A 21080-nucleotide genomic window follows, 5' to 3' on the forward strand; every position below is an offset into this window, starting at 1 on the left:
TTTTGGTGGGATAAACGACAATGAAGACGCACAGATCACAATTGAAGGGCAGGTGGTCCCGCAGGTAACGAAGTTTAAGTATTTAGGATCATTTGTTCAGAGCGATGGGGAATTAGACAGTGATGTGACCCACCGAGTTCAGGTAGGATGGTGTAGATGGAAGGCAGCCACAGGTATATTGTGCGACAAGAGTTTCCCGACTAAACTAAAGGGAAAATTCTATAGGGTGGCAGTTAGACCTGCAATGCTATATGGAACAGATTGTTGGGCCATCAAGAAGGCACAAGTGCGGAAGATGGAGGTAGCAGAAATGAGAATGCTACGTTGGATGTGTGGGCACACAAGGCTAGACCGAATAAGAAACGTTGTGTTTCGCGAGAGATTAGGGGTGGCGAACATAGCAGACAAGATAAGAGAGTGGAGATTGAGATGGTTTGGACATGTAAAGAGAAGACAGACGACGAATCCTGTTAGATCCGTAGAAAACATTACTATAGAGGGGAGAAGGGGTAGAGGACGACCTAAATTGACTTGGGATGAGAGGATTAGGCATGATTTGATAGACCTAAACCTCTCCGAGGACATGGTTGAGGATAGGAATTCGTGGAGAAGTAGAATTAAAGTTAAGGATTTTTAGAGAGAATTGAATAACTTAGGGCTTAGACTTAACTTATTTAGGTCACATACCATAATGGTATTTCCCTTACATATATTATTATTATTATTATTATTATTATTAGCTTTTATATTGCTGTTAAACTGTGACCTTATTATTAATATTATTTTAATTAGTAGTAGTTTTTATATAACTGTTAAACTTTGATTTCCTTTATTTTGCTTCATACACATGTACTTAGAGCCGAGGGTCTCTCTGGAAGCCACCTCTTTATTCCTTTGGATAGAGGTACGGTGTGCCTACATCCCACCCTCCCCAGACCCTACCTATAGCTTTGCTGTCGGTGGGATTTTACTGGGTATGATTGATTGATTGATTGATTAAAGGGCCCTTATGACACGCAAATGTATGTCATTGAAGCCCCTGTCATAAATTGAATATGACATGCTTCCCGCGTGTCATATTTTATGACACACTTTAATGACACTCATTTGTGACACACGTTCTTGACATACATTTATGACGCGCTTTCAATATTGGTATTTACGACACCAATTAACGACATGCATTTATGCATGTCATTGTATAACTTTCAAGGTTTTTTTTTTTTGTTGCATAATTAATAACATTAAAATTAATGACTCAAAATATTGTATACATTCTATTTATAACAAAACAACATGAATCAAAATATTACATATAATCCCCAAGTTAACAAAAGTATTGGTTAATATTTAATGTAATACATATCACTAACGAACTATAAACGGTGTGTATACACCGACCAATCTTCTAGAACAACATCGAAATCTGTCTTTGTGAAAATTAAACAAAAAAAGTTAGGTCAAACCATGAGACAATTCCATATAACATTTTACAAATTAAAACAAACCTCATTGAGCCAAAAAGACAAAGCCACCCTATTGATTGCATCCTTAAAGTCTTCGGTCCAATCTCTAATCTCAGCCGGTTGTTAACATCCAGTAGTTGTAGTTTCTGAAACAATAAACTATGTAACTAGTTAATGACATAAAATGCATCTAATCTTGTTGGACTCGGTCTGCCCAAGAGACATATTAAATTGATGTGGCTAGTACGTTATGATCCAAGTCGGGTCATACCCAATAACAAGCTAGACAAACACCGATAATATTCGTTCATATATGATGTGATCATAACAAATGAATATTAACACTTGAGTTATTTGGAAAGGGGTTTCTAAATAAAATGTACTTGTGTAATAAACAAATCATATGGATGATTTATGTTTTATGAAAGAACATTACATAGTGTTATTTAAGTTGGTTAAATAACAATATGTGAATAATAATAACCAAGCATGTCTCTTAACATATAATAGGTTTTATAAGTTATAAGTTATAAACTTATAAAAGTATATATGTATAGATATATATATATATATATATATATGTTTAAAGTTTTATAAAAGAAAAAGATAATAACTCTTTCAAATATAATATTATTATATGTTTGAGTGGAGACATGCAAGGTGAGTGGAGACATGCAATGGTTATTATTGGTGGAGAGAAAGATGCCTTTAAATAAAACCAAGTCTTTCTCTTTCATTCTTTCATAACACACATAATTTCCAAGTAAACTTTTCTCTCTTCCTCTCTTGGGTATTTTCATCCAACATAAGAAAAGAAGAAGAAAATTTCAAGTGCAAATCCTAGCTAGAAGTGGTGTGTTGTTGAAGCTTGGGGTATGCTAGCTTGAGGAGCTTCCATATTCAAGTTCTTACCTTTCAATCATCATCTCTTTCACCCGGTTTTGTCATATTGAAAGGTAGTAGTAACATGCATGGACTTATAGTGACATGCATGTATTTGATAGTGTGTAATTCGTATTTGGATCCGGGTTTGGGTTTTGCATGTTTAAAATTGGTTTTATACATATCATATTAACATGATTTAAAACTTTTATATCCGCTGCGTTTTTGGTAAAATAGGGATTTTATCACTTTGATAATCTTGTAAAAACTCAACAATGGCATCAAGAGCCGCTTATACGAATGCATGCTTCATTAGACCCAAAATTTTTCGGGTTTATGGTGGGTTTCACCATTTGGCCGAAACTTTTTGGGGTTTTGGTTACCCCATGGTTTTTCAAGGTTATACTTTACATGCATGTGGTAATCTTGAAAAACCAAGTCATTTGGATGATTGTTTAGTTTGTTTGGACAAAACCCGAAACTTTCGGTTTGCTTAAGCTTTGGCCGAAAGTTTTGAGGCAAAAAGGGGAACCATTTTGGTCTTGTATTATTGCATATTTGAATGTGTAATAGATGTTCATAACCTAGCCATGGCCTTGTGTTTGGTTGAATGATTGTGTTGGTTGTTTGTTCATTCGATTTGGTTGTAATATTTATTTGGGTTTGTAATCTATTTATTCATTCATATGGCTTGTAATAATAAGTAGATTAGATGTATTTCTTTTACTAGAAAAATGTATTAGGATATATTTTGTAAAAGAAGATGCATGGATGGAAGCCCAAATAAAATGATGAAGACCACAACACCGGGAGTAAACACTTGGAGCATATGGATGCGGAATCAAGTGGGAGTTCACCGACACAAGTGCATGTTCTTTTGGGTCCCTTAGGAGAGACTTTTTGACACACTTGTCTTCGGTCAACAAGTGTGGTCAATATTAGGAGGCTATGGTTATGAACTTGTGGTTGTGTATATTTTATGCTTGCATGGTTGATTTACTTATTATTTGCAATATGGTTTGCTTAACAACTTAAAATCAACTAGCATAAAATTGGTTCCTTAGAAATCGTTAGGTAATAAAAATTGGTTTTATTAATAACTAATGATTTCATAATAAAAATAGGTTTTATTAATTGGAACTTTGAAAATGGGTTTTTCAACTAAGTACCATTCATTTGAATGCATGCAAATGAAAGGTACAATAAATAGTTTTCCAATCTAGAATTTAGAAAACTAAAATCCCTTTTTAAAAACAAGTTAAACACCATCCTTTTATACGACACTTAAGTCACTTGTAGACTTGAAAGTGAGTTAGGATCACCTAAGCACTTTTAAGAAAACTTGTGATCTTAAGGTGATTTTACAAGTACTTTTGGCATTAGGATCACCTAACCACTTGTATGAGTAAACTCACACGTGTGTATAAGTAGGACAACTTGATTTGAAACCATGACTATAGGATCAACTTAACATGGCGTTCAAAGGTGTTGATGGGATTTAACATACCAACTAAACATATGATGTTTAACCGATCCCATAAAACTAGAAGTTGCAAAGGGTTGCAATTGTCAAACGTTTACTACCTTGTTAATTCAAATAGTAGGATAAAGGTCACCTAACTACAATTTGAATGAAACGTTGGGTTCTAGATTTTAATCAATAATTGTCTTGAAGACATTTAAAGGGTATTAAAGATTAAAATTTTATTAATATCGAAAATACTTATTTGAACTTTGTTAAAATTCTTTTAGATGGCCGCAAACAACGCACCGAACGCAATTATCCCACACGTGCATAATCTATCACTAAGATCCATTCTGGATAAGGATCGTCTAAACTTTAACAACTTCATGGATTGGTATCGAAACTTGACAATTGTTCTCAAGCAAGAAAAGAAGTCTTATATTTTAGACGATCCTATTCCCGATGAACCCGATGTCAATAACTTGGATGCCTATGCGGATTGGTTAAAATACACCGAGGATTCGGTGCAAGTTTCTTGCCTCATGTTGGGAACAATGATTCCCGAGATCCAAAAGGATTTCGAGAATCATGGGGCGTATGACATGAAAACCCAACTTAAGGAAATGTTCCTTACTCAAGCTCGGGTTGAGCGATTCGAAACGGTTCGAGCGCTTCATGCATGTCATATGGAAGAAACCCAATTTGTTTCATCTTATGTACTTAAGATGAAGAGCCACACTGATCGGCTTGAACGGCTTAACTGTCCCGTCTCAAAAGAGTTAGCCACGGATTTAATCCTAAATGGCTTAACTAAAAGGTTTGAGACATTCGTCATGAACTACAACATGAATGGATGGGACAAAAGCATTTGTGAGCTTCACGCAATGCTTAAGACAGCCGAGGCCGGCATGGGTAAAAAGGTTTTACCCGTTCTTGCGATCAATGAGGGTGGCTCAAAGAAAAGGCATCACCCGGAACCAAAGGCAAGGGTTGCCGTTGGCAAGGGGCAAGTCAAGAAGGGGTTCAAGGGAAAGGCAAAGGCGGAACCAAAACCAAAGAAGCTAAAGGTTAGCGCTGAGGATCCGTGCTTTGGTTGTGGTGAAATAGGTCATTGGATGAGAAACTGTCCGACCTTTTCAAGGAGTTGAAAGCTAAGAGGGATGCGGGGCAAACCTCAGGTACAACTTTCATTATTCACATTGATCTTAATATTATTTCTTCTAATACATGGGTATTGGATACCAGATGTGGAACTCATATATGCAATTCATTGCAGGGGTTCAAAAGAAGAAATGAAGTGAAGAAAGGAGATATAAGTCTTTTCATGGGCAATGGAGCAAAGGTTGACGTCCAAGCCCGAGGAGATTATGTTTTAAAACTTCCAAATGGTTTGGAAATTATTTTGAAAAACATTTTATATTCCCCTAGTTTGACTAGGAATATTATCTCTGTTTCTGTATTAAGACAATCTGGTTATGACTTTAAGTTTGTTGATAATGGTATTTATGTTTTCATGGATAGTGTCTTTTATTTTAAAGCGATGCCGTTTAATGGCATTTATGAATTAATTCATGATGACTCATACATTGATAACTCGTTGTACCAAGCTAACACCAAAAGAAGAAATGAAGTGAAGAAAGGAGATATAAGTCTTTTCATGGGCAATGGAGCAAAGGTTGACGTCCAAGCCCGAGGAGATTATGTTTTAAAACTTCCAAATGGTTTGGAAATTATTTTGAAAAACATTTTATATTTCCCTAGTTTGACTAGGAATATTATCTCTGTTTCTGTATTAAGACAATCTGGTTATGACTTTAAGTTTGTTGATAATGGTATTTATGTTTTCATGGATAGTGTCTTTTATTTTAAAGCGATGCCGTTTAATGGCATTTATGAATTAATTCATGATGACTCATACATTGATAACTCGTTGTACCAAGCTAACACCAAAAGACTCAAAATGGATTTGAGTAATACTTTTCTTTGGCATTGTCGTCTTGGTCACATAAACAAGAATCGTATTCATACACTTCGATGGTCTTTTTAAATCAAATGTTGATTCATTTGATGAATGTGAATCTTGTTTATTGGGAAAGATGACCAAAGAGCCCTTTAATGGAACAAATGAGAGGGCGAAAAACTTATTAGGTATCATACATTCGGATGTATGTGGACCTTTTAGGACAATAACAAGAAATGGTGAAAGATACTTCATTACCTTTACCGATAATTATAGTCGCTATGGGTATGTGTTCTTGTTAAGACACAAAAATGAGGCCTTTGAAATGTTCCTTCCAAAATGAAGTACAAAATCAACTCAACAAAACAATCAAAGTACTACGTTCTGATAGAGGAGGTGAATACCTCAATGATGCGTTTCTAGAACATCTTAGGAGTTGTGGGATTGTCTCACAACTTACTCCACCTGGAACACCACAACATAATGGTGTGTCTGAGAGGAGGAATCGAACTTTATTGGACATGGTTCGATCCATGATGGCTAGATGCTCATTACCTCTATCATTTTGGGGTTTCGCTGTGATCTCTGCTGCCCGTATTTTAAATATGGCACCAACCAAGAAAGTGAATAGGACACCTTTTGAAATATGGCATGGAAAGGTTCCAAAATTTTCATATTTAAAGGTATGGGGTTGTGAGGCTTATGTTAAGATCTACACCCCTGACAAACTTGAATGTCGATCCACTAAGTGTATATTTGTAGGATATCCCACGGATTCGATGGGATATTATTTCTACAATCCAAGCGAGCATAAAGTGTTTATAGCTCGAAAGGCTAAGTTCTTGGAAAGAAGGTTCCTTATGGAAGGAACTGATAGAACTGTAGATTTCAAAGAGGATCGAGAACTACAAGCCGATACACGTTTGGTTGACACTAGCAATCAACAAGAGGTTGTTGAGGATGATCAAATGGTTGATCAAAACACACAAAACATTCGCAAATCTGGTAGAGTTAGCACCCCACCTGAGAGAGATGGATTTTTCATGGATGGATGCTACGTGGTTGATTCGGATGAACCCACCACATACCGAGATACAATGTCGCAATCTGATTGTGACAAATGGCTAGAAGCCATGAATGTTGAGATGCAATCCATGCATGACAATCAAGTATGGGACTTGGTTGCTCCACCTCTAAATTCCAAGCTGGTTGGAAGTAAGTGGGTTTTCAAGAAGAAAACTGATATGCATGGAAACTTGGATACTTATAAAGCTAGACTTGTAGCAAAGGGTTTCACTCAAACTCAAGGGGTTAATTATGATGAAACTTTCTCGCCCGTAGCGATGCTAAAGTCTATAAGGATATTGTTTGCCATAGCCGCATATTATGACTATGAGATATGGCAAATGGATGTCAAAACAGCTTTTCTAAATGGGCATCTTAATGAAGATGTTTATATGGTTCAGCCTGAAGGTTTTGTCGATCCACAACATCCTAACAAAGTATGCAAGTTGAAGAAATCAATCTATGGATTGAAACAAGCATCCAGAAGTTGGAATCACCGTTTTGATGATGAAGTTAAGAAATTTGGATTCATCAAAAACGCTGATGAAGCTTGTGTGTATAAGAAAGCTAGTGGGAGCATCATAACCTTTCTGGTATTATATGTCGATGACATATTACTGTTTGGAAATGACATTCCAACCTTGGAAGGTGTGAAAGCCTGGCTTGGAAGCTGTTTTCCATAAAGGATCTTGGTGAAGCCGCCTATATTCTGGGAATAAGAATCTATAGGGATAGATCAAGGCGGTTGATAGGTTTGAATCAAAGTGCATACATTGACAAGATCTTGAAAAGGTTCTAGATGGAAAACTTTAAGAAAGGTTTGGTACCTATTCAAAGTGGAACGATGTTGAGTGCTTCTCAATGTCCAAGCTCAAAGGATGAGCAAGACAAAATGAGTGGTATCCCATATGCATCTGCTATAGGATCCATCATGTATGCCATGATTTGCACTAGACCGGATGTGTCATGCGCCTTGAGCATGACAAGTCGATACCAACAAAATCCGGGAACTAGCCATTGGATGGCTGTTAAGAGCATATTGAAATACCTTAGAAGGACTAAGGATATGTTTCTAATATATGGCTCTGGTGAGGAGGAACTCGTTGTAAAGGGTTACACTGATGCGAGTTTCCAAACTGATCGAGATGATTCTCGATCACAATCGGGATACGTTTTCGTTCTCAATGGTGGTGCTGTCTCATGGAAGAGTGCAAAACAAGACGTGGTAGCTTTATCCACTACTGAATCTGAATACATCGCCGCCTCCCTAGCAGCTCAAGAAGCTGCATGGATTATAAAGTTCATTGCCGATCTAGGAGTGGTTCGTACCATTCAGGACCCTCTAGAGATCTTTTGTGACAACGAGGGTGCGATTGCTCAAATCAAGGAACCCCGCGCACATCAAAAGACTAGGCACATTGAGCGGAGATTCAACTACATAAGGGATGAAGTTGAAAAGGGAAAGATATGTATTCGCAAAGTTCACACTGATCAAAACATTGCGGACCCACTCACGAAACTCCTTGAAAGGCCGAAGCATGAGAGTCATACTTGCGCCTTAGGACTTCGATATTCTAGTGATTGGATTTGATCAAAATTTGTATTTGGATATTGGAACAATTTTATTTTAACTCAATCATATGGTTTTGGTTATGGTCATGTTCTTGAGTTATGTTCCATTTTAGTATGTTTAAATCCGTGAATAATTTGAATTATTCTAAACTTCCGTAGTCATTCATATTTGTGGGAACAAATGTGAAAGTAAGACTATTATGAACTTGGATTGGTAGATATTCATGAGGTATGAATATAGCAAAGGGTTGCTGCCAAGGTTCATAGATATTTATGGGATAAATATTGGACTGACCCGCTCTCAATTTTACAGCATGGAATCCTTGGGATTTGTGATCATAAGTAAATTTGAGTAAAGGCGAACTTCATAGGATCCTCCGACCTGAGATACATATTGGGTCTTGATATTCATCGACTATTATGCTTTGACTTAGTTCTTCACTGCTCTGAAATATGTCAGTACATAAGGCTAAGCTCAAGTATAGTACAAGGTGATAGTGAGAGACGTATGTAGTCAATATGGGATTTGTCCCTCTTATTCGTTGAGAGTTAAATGTCTAAGGCCTGACAAGTTAAATCAACAGAGAATGATCACTCTGTGTCTCTGGATTTAACATGACATTTGTGGCAAAAGGATAAATGATAGTTTCACCTAAATCATTTTCAAGTATGGGACTTGAAAGGGATGATGTTATTGAATGGCACTTCGTCATACGTATTAGGGGTAGTAAACCGTAGTTAGGCGGTATTTGCTACTTGCATCAATCTTCTATGTATCTTGTGCAAGTGGGAGATTGTTGGACTCGGACTGCCCAAGAGACATATTAAATTGATGTGGCTAGTACGTTATGATCCAAGTCGGGTCATACCCAATAACAAGCTAGACAAACACCGATAATATTCGTTCATATATGATGTGATCATAACAAATGAATATTAACACTTGAGTTATTTGGAAAGGGGTTTCTAAATAAAATGTACTTGTGTAATAAACAAATCATATGGATGATTTATGTTTTATGAAAGAACATTACATAGTGTTATTTAAGTTGGTTAAATAACAACATGTGAATAATAATAACCAAGCATGTCTCTTAACATATAATAGGTTTTATAAGTTATAAGTTATAAACTTATAAAAGTATATATGTATGGATATATATATATATATATATATATATATATATATATATATATATATATGTGTGTGTGTGTTTAAAGTTTTATAAAAGAAAAAGATAATAACTCTTTCAAATGTAATATTATTATATGTTTGAGTGGAGACATGCAAGGTGAGTGGAGACATGCAATGGTTATTATTGGTGGAGAGAAAGATGCCTTTAAATAAAACCAAGTCTTTCTCTTTTATTCTTTCATAACACACATAATTTCTAAGTAAACTTTTCTCTCTTCCTCTCTTGGGTATTTTCATCCAACATAAGAAAAGAAGAAGAAAATTTCAAGTGCAAATCCTAGCTAGAAGTGGTGTGTTGTTGAAGCTTGGGGTATGCTAGCTTGAGGAGCTTCCATATTCAAGTTCTTACCTTTCAATCATCATCTCTTTCACCCGGTTTTGTCATATTGAAAGGTAGTAGTAACATGCATGGACTTATAGTGACATGCATGTATTTGATAGTGTGTAATTCGTATTTGGATCCGGGTTTGGGTTTTGCATGTTTAAAATTGGTTTTATACATATCATATTAACAAGATTTAAAACTTTTATATCCGCTGCGTTTTTGGTAAAATAGGGATTTTATCACTTTGAGTGATAATCTTGTTAAAAACTCAACAAATCTAATAAAAATAAAGAAAAAAGTGACCCGTTTGATCTGAAACTTTTTTATGTTTTTTTCTCACACATTAATACTTTTTTACATTTTTTCCGTTTATATAATTTATGAGGTTATTTGACTTCTTTGAATTCTAAGTTACACAAATTTGATTTTATACAATAGATATTTTTATTGTTACTGTTATTATTATACATTTTTTCCATTTATTGATTTTATACATTTTTTACATTGTTACTTTACATTTTTGGCTAAGTGGCTAACTATTATTATTATTATTATTATTATTATTATTTTGTTATTACTGTTTTTAATATTATTTTTATTTTTGTCACTTTATATGTCAAATATAAAACACAACCCTATCCTTTGATGGTTGTACATCCCTAGCTGATCCAAGTACCTACGTTGGTGAATATGACAGTTTTAACTTGTATATTGTGCGATACTAGTCAGATTCCCGCACGATGTAGCGGGACACGACACTTAAAAGGTTGTTAGCGAGCCAAGCCTAGCTCGAGTCGAACATCATACTGAGCCGACTCAGCTTAGCTCGAAATTAAAAATAAAATCTTAAACTCAAGTTCGCCTTGATATTTTGATATTTATATATTTTGATTACTTTTAATTATATTTTTGTAAAATATATCAAAAGATAATAATATTTACATAAACATAAGGGGTCAAGTTGTAAGTAATCCTTAAAATAATAAAATTTGAGTAAAGTTGAGGTACTATACTTGTAATTAACTTTTAATTGTAAAAGTAACTTGTACATTCATGCATATATCCATGCATTAATGACTTGTACAATTTAAACCGTTTATCTGTTTTTAAAAAAATTTATATTGACACGTCAATAAAAATAAGCTCGTTAAATGGGTATGTTAAGATTTAGTTTTAATCATATCTTTGTAAAAGATATAACAAGAAAACCAAAAGGAATAAAGTTAGAGTAAAAATAGGGTAAACATGAGGGATGAAAGTCATAATTATTTCTTAAATTAACAAAATATGACTAAAGTTTAAGGATATATATTGTAAGTTTCAAGGGGTATATATTGTAATTATAAAATCACAAATTAGAAGTTACCGGTTAGTTATTGTGTAAAGACAAAATTATCCCTAGAATCTTAAATTTTAATGCATTGTGTGTTGTACATAAAGCAATGAGTTTGGTACCTCTCAAAATTTAAGAGGTCCCTAACTCATGCTTTATATATAGTATAGATATAGATTATCTGTACCGACCCTATCCTTTGATGGTTGTATCCTAGACGCTACTAATACTTATGAATGTACGTTCATAGGAACTAGAAAATCTAACCAGATTCTGGCCACTATTATAAGCCCCACCAGCCTCACTAACCAAGCAGATGCTAAAGTTGAAGAAGAGTTGATTGTGGATTCAGGTTGCTTGAATGCTTTCCCCGCCTCATCAAGATAAGACGGATCAAGAATTCTTTCAGTTAGGTTTCGATCCACCCCTGATAAGAATAATGGATTCCAATGGCAAATGCCTGTATAACAACTCCTCATAAAGTATTTAAAAACATATTTGTAATAAAACCATTATGCAAAAAAAAAACAACCTTGAGGTTTATGTGGATTCCTTCCTTAGCTTTGTTTCCTTCATGGACTCTAGCAGCAAAAGCAGGAATATAGTGACCGGCATATGATTCTCCAGTTATATAAAAGTTATTTTTTTCACAAATTCGGGATGCTCTTTGAAGAAGGCCTAAATTATAACATAATCAAAGTAACCAAACAGACATTATGGATAGTTGCATAATTACATATATTAACAACACACTGAAATAGTCAAATATAAAACAGACATGTAAGAAATCATATAAGTCATCACTCACTCCCTGCTCGTTGTGCCGAATGTCTCGTTTATCTGCGCTGTAACTAAATCCGGTTCCAATAGGTTGGTCCACAAACAATAGGTTGGATGCATGGATGCCAACAAACATATAATGTTGTACACTTATATCACAAGTTATTAAAATTTAAAAACATACAGATTAAACAAGTAATGGGAAATCACCAAATTAGATAAATTAATAATAATGTTACCTGATCCCATCCATATTCATTCCAGACAAGAGAACCGTTGTTTTGAATTTTGAAAGGTCCATTTTCATAAAAGAGTGCAAGCTCACTGCTGCATCCGGGTCCTCCCGTCAACCAGATAACAACAGGATCCGTTTTACGACCCCTCGATTCGAAGAAAAAGTAAAACATCCTACAAAATTCATATATGTTTCTTAGATTAAATGAGTAACTTGGATTTTCATTTTTAATGAGATAAATTCACATGCTTAAGTGGTATCTAGGAGAGAGATGAAATGTTTTGGTCGCTAAGCGATTGACCATTTGTAATGACACTACCGACTATGTTAGTGTTTGTCAGGTGAGTTGGACAGTTCCTCACTGTTCCACCATTTCAAATGGAGGAACCACTATGAAACACACACGTTCTGCCATTATGGTTGAATAGTGCAAATTCAGGTAAGATGCTCGATGTAATATAAGACAAGTTCAATCTAACCTACAATCAGTATCCACACATGTTATATCCCTTCATCAAATCACATAAATTTTAAAATAAATAAATAAATAGTAACTGTCATAAGAGATATAAACTGTTAGTTAATAAAAAAATACTAGCATATTGGACCCGTGCTTCGCAACGGAACCGTTAAACCGAGCAAAAAAGAATATAGGTAATAATTTTAAACTACGCACGTGCATTGTGTGACATAATAACAGTTGTAAACTTTGAAGTGTTCAAAACAATTATTTTCTCATAAATGTACATGTTTGGTTTAATTTACTATTGCAACAAATGAGATCCACAGAAGCCGCAACTTATGTATAAAACCTTAACATGACTTTTATTTTCAATTTCAACATGTTGACTTCCAACAATTACTTGCATGGTTTTGTAGAAGGGACTAACAACTCTATTAAAAAACGATATTGTCAATTAGCAGTGTACCAACTACCAAGGATCAACAACCTCAATAGTAGTATGTCTGCAACTGTAAATCATAGTATCATAAGTTTCGGTTTCACCACCTTCTACTAAACACAACTAAACTAGGGATGAATGGTACCGACCGGTACCGGTACCGAAAATACCGACCCCGAAAATCGGAAATTCTGGGTACCGGTACCGAGGGTAAAAAATCGGGAAATACCGGTACTGTACCGTACCGGTAACGGTACCATACTGATCCCGAAACTTAAAACTTTGGTACCGATTTCGGTATCGGTACCGGTACCGATTTTGCTCATCCATAAACTAAACTGTATTTTAGGATACAAAGAGTTATCTTTCACTGTGTTCTTTAAATCCAAACTTGTATTTTGGTTGTGAATCACTTATGTATTATTCAAGTTCATTAATCTCCAGCCCTACTGAAGTCAAGTAGTGCTAGCTTAATAACTTAAAAAATCGAGTGAACTAAAGTACTTAGGGCTCAAATTGTACTTATAATTGAGCTAATTCAGCATCAAATTTGTAATATATAAACTCAGTTTCTTATTCTTTTCGTCGACTTCGAATCAAAATCGTTATTTAAGTTCTTCATATCTCAAATGTAAAGATAAAGAAATTTAGCAAATACAAGTAATTAGGGTCAAATTGTACGGAAATTTCAAAGATGTCAACATATATTTTGTAACGATTAGAGAAAATTTTTAAATCGTACCTCCTGATGTAGTAATTAGGATTAGATAGTGGTCGCGTTGGTGATGATACCGGCGGTGGTCGGTCGCGCCATAATCTGGAATAATCTGAGGCGGAAGTAGAGATCAGGTGTAAAATGATATCGCTTGATCTGAGGCGTTCGTGGCTGGTGTGGTGGCCATTTGTCATGGTGGTGATGGATTCCGTGGCCGGCCGTGGTGTTTGGATTCCGGTGTTCTTGGCTGAAAGGAGAGAGATGCAGGGGGTAGAGTTTTGAGGGAAGAGAGAAAGAACGGTGGATTTTGGTATAATTTATTAGGTCAAATGAAATGGGTTTGGGTATTATATATGGGGGTGTTATAAGAGTTTTTAATTTTTGAGTGAAAGACATGGATGACACGCAAACTTATTTTTGCAACTTATGACTCTAGTTTTATGACGCTCAAAAATGAATGTCATAAATCTTTTAATTTTCAAAAATTATGACATTGTTTTAATGACTCGCACAATTGCGCGTCATAAATCGACGCATGTCATGGAAGCCATTTTTTCTGGTAGTGTCGTTTTTTAATACTAACGGTATTGAAAATCATTACGTACATAGTATTATAGTTAAAGTGGGTTGTCAAAAATGCAAGGAACAAGGCTAGTAAATTATAATAGTAAATACAAAAACTAGAATCTATATTTATGATCTTATGTGGTATACTTGAATCATATTCTAGAAATGTGTATTGGATCAATGTGCCATAAACATATAAGTTGATGCCATGTTTGCACCATTAATGGGAACATGCTCCTCGGTTACAAACATGGAAGGAAATTCAGGATGGTATTAGTTATGCAACTTTGGTTTTTGACTGGGTATATATGCAATTAAACTGCTTTACAACAGACGCCCCTACAAATAAACTGCGCCTCACATACAAAAAGTGGTGCGCTTTTTAAAACCAAGTGCCCACCACCGCCAGCAATTTCCGGCCCCTTGCTTGCTGCCCCAACAGCAATTCGCAGGTTTGCTGCTTGTTCGTAAGTTAAACTTGACTAATCTTCAACACGGTAAATTTAACCCCGCAAGAATTTCCATATCCGTCAATGTTAAGACAACAGGAACAAGAAAAGGCAACGATGTAGTAAAGTAGTTAATGATAACACCGCTTTTAATTATAATTCAACATTTGACTTGCGTAAGCCAAAGACTATACATAGCATACACAACAAATGTTACACGATACAGATTTAAGTTCACCACCATTTTTCCATTATCAATTTTTTTTTAATTTATTCACTTGCACGCACTTGAATACATATATATACATACACACACACACATGTACATGGATAACAGAATGAAACTCATCCATTCAAACACCAGCAGTAACACTCATAGCATTAAGTTCAATATGTTGTTTACCATTGCTCTGTGGGTGAACAACAAAAGTAGCATGAGCCTCTTCAGAAGAACACAAATCATCACCTACACAAGCAGCAGAAACCGACCCAACCATAGCTTCTCTCTCATCATCTGCAACAACTTCCCATTCTTCTTTCAATGAAATTACTTTACCCTTGCTGTCCTGGTGCCTCTCAATCTCAAATAATGTTGGTAGAATCACATAATCATTTACAGGGTTGTAAAACGGATCATGATCAGCCTTGAGCCAATGCTTGACTATCCGAAACAGGTGCTTGTCACATATTATCCCACGATGATCACCCGGGATACCAACCCTAGCTTCTGCTTCCAGCCCATCAGCCTGTTTCAACAAAGTTGTAAGTAAGATCAGAACCGTCAATCGGACCCGCAACATGGTCAATCACTTGTTTGACTTTTAGACGATAAACATACCATGGCTGATTCGGCAGGTACTGTCCCATCACCATCAACATTAATATAAGTTGCCTATCAAAAGAACCAATAATTAATGTATGGCCAAAAAAAGTGATTAACTTATAGTGTTAATGTTAATGATATAATGCAAGTTCAAATGAGTAAAATTATTTCTTTTACCTCTAACAATGGTAATTCCTGCAGGTCCAAGATGGGCGATTCAGCACTTCCGTAACTGCACAACATATGGTTGATGGTATTATCAACTGGTCCGCAAGATTAAATCTCACCCATCAAAATAACAGGATATTAACCAATTTTAATTTTGGGCAAATTCAAATTTACTCCATGTGGTTTGACCCAAATGACCAGTCACATCAATTTTTTTTATTTTATTATTATATTTTCACTAGGCACTCTGGTTTGCATTTTGTTGCCACTTAAATCCAGCGGACTAACTCCATCCATTTTTTCTGTTAAATGAGAGGTACTTTTAGTCTATTTAACTGAGGTACAAGAATTAAAAAGATTCAAAAAAAATACAAAAATAACCCTAACAAAAGAAAGGTTGGGTTTGTCAGATGACTTCAAGTGGCAACAAAATGCAAACAACAGAGTGCCTCAGAACAAAAATTAAAAAATGTATATATGTAACTGGCAATTTGGGGCAACCTAAAAAATTGAAATTTACCCTAATTATTTTAACTTCTTATTAAGAAGTAGAAGAAAGCTATACCAAACACTCTGCGGAGTATCGACACCAGTGCCATAAACGTTATAGAATTTAATGTTCGATGGAAGTTTAGCTGAAGACAAGATCTCTCGTGTTTTATTAGCCCAATGTAATACTTCTGTGTTAAATGGTAAAGGGATATCCACTCCTCCATAGCTTAGCTGTACATGTACCACAGATAATAAGTAATTTGTATGCAACCCACAAAATAATAAAATAAAAACGAATATAATAAACATACCTCATTCGTTGAAAGAGCCTGAGTGAAAATTGAAACCGCTTCAATTGGAGTGAATGTTTCCAACATAGCAGCAGAGTTACCATTACCATCCTGAATCTCCTTCCAAATTTGTAACAAAGGAGCATGTTCCCATTCATGGTCCAAACATGCCATCAGTTCATAAATGGATGGACATTCAATCAACTGTCAATGTATAACCATTTGTTAATGAAACAAACATATGCCTTACGTAGAGATTATATAAAATAAATCATGTACCAGCTGGTGCATACTCCACTTGGATACAAAAAAGTATGCTTCCCAACCCTCCACAAATGACATCCCATTCATTAATGTAGATGTTACATATCCAGGTGCACCCTGAAATGGTGCAGCAATTGCTATCCAACTCTTAACATATTTCTCAAAAATCTGCAAAAAGAGTATTTTACATAAAATGAGTAAATAGAATGAAATAAAACTTAAAACACGTTTTAAGAAAGAAAGAAAGAAAGTAACATACATCACTGTGCAGGCTCATAAAGCATTTGGTAAGAAGTCCACCCATTGAGTGTGTTATTATGGTTATCTTTTTACCACCTGATGCAGTGTGAATCGCATCCAACTTTGCAGCAAAGCGATCCAAAGTTTCTTTCAGTCTGAAATGTTTACACAGATTACGAGTTGATAAAAAAAATCAATAAACAATTCAATCTAGATATCCAAATATTTATCATGTTGTTACCTGTTGCTTTGTCGGAAATCATATCCGAATCCAAATAAGGTTTTCCCTTCTTGGTAACCCCAGCTAGTCATCTCCTTAATCATGTCATGAAAATAGCATACACTATCACGCCCAACAACCTGCCATAACAGAATATGCACACAAAATACAGTTAAATAAATCTTGTAAAGTTTATAACTTTATATAAAAAGCTATTACAAGTTACAAAATGCAATATTCTGTTAAAAAAGGCAAGCTGATATGACGGTCAAAACTTTCATATCAATTGTTTCATGTAAAATTCATGTTCTGCAATCAGGCCACAAAAGCATATGTGCCTGACTATCTAATAACACTAAGGAGATGCAAATTTGAAATATAGTTAGACACAAGTCTATACTAGTTCATGAACAGAGTTTAAAACAGCTGAATATGCAACAGTGATCCGATTAAGATTTGAGTTTTCTAACGAGTGACTGCATCAGCTTTAACATACTACAATCAGTCACATATTATGATGAGTATTATTACAAGGTTTATATAGTAGTTACTCAGAAATACAAACAAACAATTTATGATAATGATGTAATAGGAAACGAGAAACAAAGGCAATTCATATATTTTTTACGAATAAACGATGCACGAGTACGCACCATATCAGGGTCCAAGCAATCAATTGCATAGAGGCCATCTCTGTCTTCAGGAACAACGATGCTGATGTTGGAATCCAAAGACTCAGTTTTACCTGCTTAACAAATGACTAGTAGATTAAAACAACTAATATCAAATTAATTTGAAAATTAAAAAAAAATAATAATAATTTACCAGTTTGAGGATCAAATTTGCACCAAAGTTTGGCACGAAACTCACGATCAGCCTCCCAAATCCTCACCCAAACACGCTCTTCTTTCCCAGTTTCAGCATCTCTAGCGTTCAATATCGAACCGGCAATCCCGGGCACGATAAGAACCGGGTCGAGATTGGGGTCAACGTAGGGCTCCGGTTCCTTGAGGATCCTCAACCATGCCTCCACCGCTCGAACTATATCGTCCAACAACACCGTCATCGAATTGACCTAATTGTATGTAATTGATGGTGAAATTGTCAAGTAGAAGAAGTAGATGAGACTTAGGGTTTGTATCTAACGTGTTGATGATTGATGCCGTGGATTTCGTTTTATTTGATGATGCCGTGGACCGGATAATATTGAGTCTTTAAAAGACCAAATTGCCCTCTCCATCAACTAAACAATCCCCCTATATAATAAAAGAGGATCTCCACAGCCACATGTCCCTTTAATATTAAACAATTTGACGTGTCAATCATATACTTCATTTGCTGATGTGTTATATTCACATTCAACCTCTAAAAAAATAAACCCGGTTTACTCCATCCAATTTTGAATAACCCTAAAATATATCAAACACATACGCTCTTTTCCTCTTTTCTGTCTCTTCTTTCTTTTCAACTAACCCTAATCACTAAGCCGTTCCCTACCACATCCTTCCTGTAATCATCGACGACACATCTCTATGTCCTTTCAATTAACCTACATCAGGAACTCAATTTCAGATTCAGGTCTGTTTGCTACCTTGGCATTCCAATTGCTTCCCGTAATCGCCGGCGACAAATCTGTATGTCCATGCTACTGTTGTACTTCTCTCCGTCAAATTAACCTACCTTATTGAATAATCTATGATTGATTTACTTGACGAAACCCTAATTTTCAAGGTACCAATCTTTCGTTAAACTTTAGATCTGATTAATTTGTTCAAATTTGTTGAAATACATTAGTATAGTTACTTTGATTTTCTTATAATTGCTCAAACCTAACTAAATGTACTTTATGAACTGCTAATTTCAAGGTATGAGTATTTTGTCAAACTTTAGATCTGATTACTGATTGATGATGCTTCTAATTATGATATATGATGTGTATATGTATGTGTTAGTTGATACGGTTTTTAATATTCAGAGTTTGGTGTTAGTTTTTTTTTTTTTGTTATTCGCAGACGAATTAATTGATAATTATTGACTTAATAAAATTAAGTTTTTTTATTGTTATACACAGACTGGAGTTGTGAATTTTGTTGAAAACAAGATATTATTTGGTTGTTTTGGCCTACATTTAGAGGAAAACTTGTGAATTTTGTTATGTTTTTAGGATTGGTTGTATATTGATCAGTTAAGTGTATACATATTATAAAAAAATGATTTTAAAAGTATTTTATGAATTAGGATTCTTTGGTTTGTAAAAATTCGTTACTTAACTAATTAAACCAAGTTATGGAGTTCTTACATTTTTCATCATATGCATTTTTATCTCTCATTTAATTTAATGTATATATAATCTTAGGAGTTGCTACTGAATGTGATTTTTGTCACAAGGGTATGTTTCTAATGTTTATTTGTGAAATTTTTCAGGTTCCTGAAACTCAAAACCATATGAAAGCTGATGTTTGGATCACCAAAAACTGCTACAGATGCGGATTATGCTGCCATTATTGCTGTAATTGACCACAACGTATGTATCTGTCTATTTTCTTATTTGATTATATATTGTTGTTTAAGATTTCATTACATTTAGTATTTGAGGATTATTATCATTAGTATCAATAGTTTATATAAATCGGAATTTCAATTGACCATACTGATAAGATTATCTTGAAATTTTCCATTTATCTTATATAAGATTACATTTGAAATTTTCCTTACTTCTATAAAAATGTTAAAACAAAGTTGAATGTGTATATCATGTGGAGCATCGGTATGAAAAAAAAACTTGGCATTAACGTGTAGGCCCCGACGTACATACATTATAAGATAGTAAAGTTAAGACATGGTATAAATCCATACTTATGCTAATGACAACACACCAACTCACAAATCTCAAATAGCAATATGTATGAAATAATTTATAGTAGTAAAACTGATCTTACGAGTGTGTGAACTTGTATGTGTGTTTATGTTTAAAAATAGGTGCATGCGTGTGTTGTATCACAACATACGCGCCTGTGAACATACAAAACCTACACACACACACCAGTCGAACATATGTGCCTACATAATGAGCCGCTTGCACACGTGTTAGTAGATACCTGCTAGCCCGCGTTAGTGGCCACACGAATACATGTACACCCCAATAGATACATGTTAAACGTGACTGCGTAACAAATGTGTGTTGATTTGCGTGCTTACAAAGTCGAAACATCATACATAGAGACACGCGCGTGCCTGAATGATTGAAGTACTTCCAAAAGTCAAATGATATGGGCTAACACACAAGCAATACCATGATGCATACAAACAAAGATATTTGTGTACGTTGATAGCTACCGACATATCTGTGTACGGGCATGAACGTTATTATATGGAAGTACGCACCCACAGATGTAAGTGCATGCATGTGAAGATAAAGAAATACTTACGTACGAAGAGACTGAGAACGTGCGTATGCATAAGTATGTATGTACATGTTCATAGAGTTACTGACAAACGTAGACGCGGGTGTACATATGGATGTACGTACACACGAGAGTTAGTGCATGAGTACCTGTGTATGTTCGTGAGCACGTGTGTTCGTATGTGCATACAACCATTTGTACAAAAAGACCTATATAAGAACATGCACAGTATGCCCGCAACTGAAATACAGCTATACTATATGTTATG

The 21080-nt window shown here is 35.0% G+C and overlaps 1 protein-coding gene across 1 annotated transcript; it reads right to left on the reverse strand.

Moving 5' to 3' along the window:
• Positions 1–15042: 15042 nt before the first annotated feature.
• LOC143623736 (lecithin-cholesterol acyltransferase-like 4) lies at positions 15043–18558 on the reverse strand. The gene is made up of 10 exons (XM_077094574.1): positions 18234–18558; positions 18062–18153; positions 17430–17548; positions 17208–17343; positions 16964–17116; positions 16706–16888; positions 16468–16625; positions 15912–15966; positions 15750–15803; positions 15043–15657 (listed from the first exon to the last, which is right to left on the reverse strand). The coding sequence occupies exons 1-10, from the start codon at positions 18472–18474 to the stop codon at positions 15265–15267; spliced, it is 1584 nt and encodes a 527-aa protein (XP_076950689.1). The 5' UTR covers positions 18475–18558; the 3' UTR covers positions 15043–15264.
• Between the last annotated feature and the right edge of the window lie 2522 nt (positions 18559–21080).

Source organism: Bidens hawaiensis, unplaced genomic scaffold (assembly GCF_021521415.1).
Source record: "Bidens hawaiensis isolate Kalapana, Puna unplaced genomic scaffold, B.hawaiensis_p1.1 tig00003536_1, whole genome shotgun sequence".
Taxonomy (NCBI): Eukaryota; Viridiplantae; Streptophyta; class Magnoliopsida; order Asterales; family Asteraceae; genus Bidens; species Bidens hawaiensis.